The sequence below is a fragment of the Limulus polyphemus genome, unplaced genomic scaffold (assembly GCF_000517525.1).
Source record: "Limulus polyphemus unplaced genomic scaffold, Limulus_polyphemus-2.1.2 Scaffold22, whole genome shotgun sequence".
NCBI lineage: Eukaryota > Metazoa > Arthropoda > Merostomata > Xiphosura > Limulidae > Limulus > Limulus polyphemus.
The window spans coordinates 578,642-584,250 of NW_013665632.1; the positions used below are offsets into that span (position 1 = coordinate 578,642).

General features: G+C 32.8%; 2 protein-coding genes across 2 annotated transcripts in view; one reads left to right on the forward strand and one right to left on the reverse strand.

Annotated features, from left to right (window-relative positions):
• The window catches only part of LOC106458341 (glutamate-gated chloride channel-like), an 80,730-nt gene extending 78,006 nt beyond the window's left edge, over window positions 1-2,724 (forward strand). Inside the window, exon 9 of the mRNA XM_022384895.1 lies at window positions 2,379-2,724. Coding sequence (XP_022240603.1) covers window positions 2,379-2,654 — 276 coding nt within the window. The 3' untranslated portion in view covers window positions 2,655-2,724. The remainder of the gene's footprint in view (window positions 1-2,378) is intronic.
• Window positions 1-5,609, reverse strand: part of LOC106458351 (diacylglycerol kinase 1-like) — a 346,054-nt gene that overhangs the window by 8,340 nt on the left and 332,105 nt on the right. The window lies entirely within an intron of this gene.

Sequence of the window (5,609 nt, forward strand, 5' to 3'; positions counted from 1 at the left end):
AAGCTTTTCCAATGATCGGTTAGTTTATTTAACGGTGATATCACAAGGTAGAATATATCTCAAGTAACCGTATCAGTTTAAATAGCTCTAACACAAAAGCTTTTCCAATGATCGGTTAGTTTATTTAACGGTGATATCATATTTGAATGAATAATGTTATCAAACCGAATAAGTATTTAGCGAACATCCAGTATTTTTATGTTTTACTTTACAGTACATACAAATGCATTTATACTAACATACACCACTATATATTACAGTAGAATTAAGCAATTAATTTCCGTTGTCGATCCTAGTTGTCAACTTAAAGTCATAACGTATAATTCTTGTGGTCATAGCACCCAAATGCTTTGGGAATATTCCATCTATCAGAGAAAATCCAAATGCTGATGTTAAGCTAGCCAGTATTCATGGGAGATCAGTTAAGTTAAGGGTACTGATATGAGTGCTTATACCCAGTTATGAAAAGGCAGTTAAAATGTATTATTATTTTTTAATTAAAAATGTTTTTAACAGTCTTTAGCAATAGTAATTCTTTTAGAGATAATATTTTATTATTTTGTATTTAAACTGACAGGTAATGGATAAAAGGATTGGCGATTTAAAAAATTATTTATACTTTTTTTATAATATATACGAAAATATTTTAAAAATAAACTCTTGCTTATGGAAAATACTTTATAGAGAAATTAGAGGTTGTTAGTTACTCAAGACTATCCTTGGTTTATGAGTTACTAACTTCATAAATAGAATTTTATTCTGTATACAAGGACAGAAAAAAGTAGCTGGGCTTGTCTCAGCTTTCCCCCGTTATACTTGAACAAATCTTCAAGAGAACGGGAGGAGGGAGATTGGGAGTAAGAACTATTAAGTTAGGATTTTTAGTTCTGTTTAAAATAATTTTGTTCTAATTTTGTTTTAATTCTACTGTAATGCTTGTTTTACATTAAGTTATTTATTGTCTTATAGTACTGATTCAATCGCCTATTGACAATTAATCTAACTAATAGTATCAGAATTATTTATATATATAAATATACATACATATTAAACGTTCATATATGATATTACACCTTTACTGTATTTCAATATGTACACATACAATCTATGAGTACACCAAAAAAGCTCCCCAGTGGCACAGCGGTATGTCTGCGGACTTACAACGCTAGAAACCGGGTTTCGATACTCGTGGTGGGCAGAGCACAGATGGCCCATTGTGTAGCTTTGTGCTTAATTCCAAACAAACAAATACAACAACAACAAAAAAAAAAGATTAACTGATTATGTAAAAACAAATAGTGACTAGACACTAGTTTTAACAGTTCTATTTCATACGTATGATATATTGAGTTGAGTTTTACTCACCAGAGTGAACTTAGAATTTTATAGAATTCGAAGAATGTATATAATTTATGATACTAATTTATTCCCTTGAATTATTCAGCATAAAATATACCATTTATTATTCCAATCACCACTTGTCATTGAGTCGCATCAGTTTAGGGTAACTACGCCCCTCATAAGTAACTTTGGACAAGGACATTTCGAGAGAGCAGGACGAATCTTTATATAGTGGTTGACTGTGTAATACAAGTATGATGAACCTATATATACTGTATTTGAAGATTGTATAATTCCACCCCTCAACAAACATCACACATATAATGTATACTCCATCATTTTACACTTGTCCAGGGTTACTGATAAGAGTTCTATTATGATCTGTTATCACTTCTATCTTATCATATCACTTGGCAGAAGAAAGGTTGTAACTCTCTGTTTGCTCTCCAGCCATTTTGATGGAATGAAATTGCGTCTTAACTACCTAACTGATGATAGATTGATTTCCCCGAATTAGGTGCAGCTCAAAGTGGTTAATCAGATAAAAGATTGAACTTCATATCTATTTTCAGTTTTATTTCAGTATGTTTTGTGGATCTTCATGTTAGATCGTTTACGTTGAAGACCATAAATATTATTGATGTTATACTAAGAATCTTCTTCGTTTAGTTGGTTTAAGGATTTCCATCTCCACTTCTTTGTATTTTTCAGAGTTACAACATACATTTTAAATCACCTTTGCACATTAGTATCAAATTTTATGTATTTCATGTAAAAATTCTGAACAAAATATATTGTATTTATGAATAAAAATATCATATTATTTCAAACCTTTTGGAAGAAGTTTCTCTCATTTTCAAAGACATCACTTTCGTCCCTATTTGATTAAGCTAATTTACTTTATATAGTTTAAAAAAAATAGCATACTCTTTAAGTGTCGACAAAGTCAGAGGTTAATAATAAATACTTTTATGGTTGCAGAACGAGTACATTTGATATTAGTATTTATAGATGGACGAACTTATTATCTGTTTCAGTTGGTTCATCATCGTAACTCTGCTGGAAGATTGTCCAAACTAAATAAGACATGTCCGATTCATAAAAACACCCTCAAGGTGCAGGATGTTACTGATATGACAGAGGACGATGGCACCGACGACCACGACGGAGACGATTCAATAAACTTTTCCAGAATGCTACCTGTCGCCTCGGAAGAACTCGCTAGATCGATCGATCGTATTTGTCGCTTTTTATTTCCTTCAATATTCTTACTTTTCAACATCATTTACTGGGTCACTTGGGTTCAACATTAATTATCGGTGGTAAGACATATGGTTCATAAATACTACTATTATGAATCTTCGAGTTACAAAATCACTTATAGCTCAATTATTATCACTTTAATACACATTTGTTAAGAATTTACATCAAACTGCAGTTCCAATAACAGCAACTTTATTCTTTTGAAATAAAGGGGTAATAAGTTGTGTGTGCTTACAACAAGTGCACCAAATTTCTTGATTTGTAAGGCTTATTTAACAATAGTTATCATTTTTACAAAAATGATCATGAAAGGCCAGTTAGTTTATTGGTATTAAGCCTATTGAAAGTAAGTTTAATGATAATGAAAGGCCAGTTTGTTTATTAGTATTAAACCTATTGAAAGTAAGTTTAATTATCATGAAAGGTAAGTTTGTTTATTGGTATTAAACCTATTGAAAGTAAGTTTAATGATAATGAAAGGCCAGTTTGTTTATTGGTATCAAGCCTATTGAAAGTAAGTTTAATGATAATGAAAGATCAGTTTGTTTATTAGTATTAAACCTATTGAAAGTAAGTTTAATTATCATGAAAGGCCAGTTTGTTTATTGGTATTAAAACTAATTAAAATAGGATTTAATTGATTTTAATAATACAGTGCAGTCAACAGCTTAAAATATAGCCTTCTGTAAAGAAATGGCTAAATATAAGAGGTTTTCATAATGTCGTTCGTGTCGGTATTTAGCTAATTCGGAGATATCATTTTAAAGTACATGAAATTAAATGTTTATATTTCAAAGTGCTGATCACAATCACGAGAAACCTGACAAACTTTATTGAAAATAAACCCAATTTCATTTCACTTCATACAAAATTATTTGTTGCTCTAGTCACTAGTGTTTCACAAGTTTTGTGTGCAAATTTATGGCTAGGAATACTGTGCGATTTCAAACTTTGTTCTCTTAAACTTAATACATAAGCCTTAATTGCACCACAATGACACAAGCGGCATTATGAAACTGTAAAGTGTATTGCTTTAATGTTAATAAAAAAGAATATTGTAACCAAGGTTAAAATGAATTTCACATTGCAAGGCCGAGAATTAATTTGTTGATATATATTTTTGCAAATAATAATCATTAGTATTTGATATGTGGGAAGTTTTCAATTCGTAAACTTCAATGAAAATTATAATTAAGCCTTACTTTGCTTAGGCATAATTAGTAGGCCTTAAAGCTAAAACTGTTATATTTGAGTACTGTTAGGCCTCCTAAGTTCATTAGGCCAAACCAAAGATTCTATATCACTGAGACTTTCTATCTCCACAAGGGTAACGAAATTTGAACTTCGCCATCTGATGGGTGATTAGATAGCAATTACAAGCCGCTTATATTAATCGTACACCACACTTTATGACATGTTCGAGAGTTAACAGCTTACAATTAGGAATATTATTATGTTATCATATAATATATATTTTAAATTAAATTTTATGAAATAGGGAAATATTTCAGCTGTTTGTCAGTCATAAAATACTCCATTAAAATCTATAAATGTAAACAAGTGATTCGATGGAGACATTGTTGATACACAGGATTAATTGCACAGTAAAACATTTAATATGATACAAAGCAGTTAATTACCGTGAAAAATGGATTTCACAAAAATTTTAACTTCGAATTCTCACGATTCTGTTTATTACCAGTACAAATTTCATAATTAGAAATAGTTGATATTTCAAGGTATAGTGTGCTTAATAGAGTGATATCATATCTGAGGCATCGTTCTTCTCTACACTTGGTTAGTCAGTCCTCGCGGGTGACGATGTAACACTGTTTGAGTATAGAGTAACTGGGAAGACTATTGTGAAAGTTATATTCCCCGTACGTGTTCATAACGCACATTTTAAACGTTAAAATTGAATTACACGCTATCTCTTGATAACTAATATTCGTCGAATGTGCGTAGGAAAATTCAGTAGGTGTAACAAATATTGGGAAGAAACAAAGCAATGCTCATGAGTTAAAACGAGAAAACTTAACGCAATGAATATTTAGAGCGATTTATCAAACATTACAAATCATGTCATCCACTTTGTTAGATTCTATTCATATAAATAATGAACGTATTATATGTGTATACATGCAGAGGCTCTTTGTACGACAGCTTACTTAAGTATCAGCCCACAGCGTTGTTTTTGCGTTATTTCTGGCAGTTATTTATATTTAAAAATAATTATTTCCGAAGAAATAATTACTAATCTAGGGTGCTCGAAAATTAAACAATCCTCCTTCACCCCGCGCGTGGCCTAGGAATATGGGCTTAACTTGAGAAAACAGGAAATTAATGCAGATAAGGTATGTAAATTTAAAAAGGTAAACGTGAGAGTAAAGGTAAGATAAAAAAGTGAAGAGGAAAGTAGACTAAACTAAAATGGCCGATATCGGACTGATGGTCCATCAGGGCGGCGGGGATCTAAAAATCCTATGCCGAGAATTTAATGTGGGGGGAAACGGGAGTACCCCGAGAAAACCCACTTTCACTGGTAACGATCGAATTCGTTACCAGTGCCTGGTTAGCGAGAAGAAATAAGTGGGAAAGGCAAAGTGAAGTCTGGTGCTGGGGGTTGATTAGCTTTTGAATGAGTTGTGGAGTCTCCTGGTGTTCATCTTGGTTTTCTTATTGAATAGGTTCCGGTTCCAGGCAAGTGGTAAAGGCGTGGAGTCCTCGGTGTCGTTGGTTAGTGGGCGGAAGGCACAGAAAGGTTCGTCGGGTAGGTAAAGATCGGGGGAGGTGTCAATTACTAGGGCGTTCAGTGAGCTTGACGCCGATGAAGTAGAAAGTGGCTTGGGGCTGGGAGGCGGTTTGTTGGTTTGTTGATAGGCGTCGTTGGAAACTGTGAAGACTTGTGGCTGGGTCTGGGTGCCTTTTTTTCTTCTAGTAATGGTGGTTTGGGTTGACATGTCTTGTGATTCAGGAGTGGGTGAGGTTTGAGTGGCTTGGCCTAT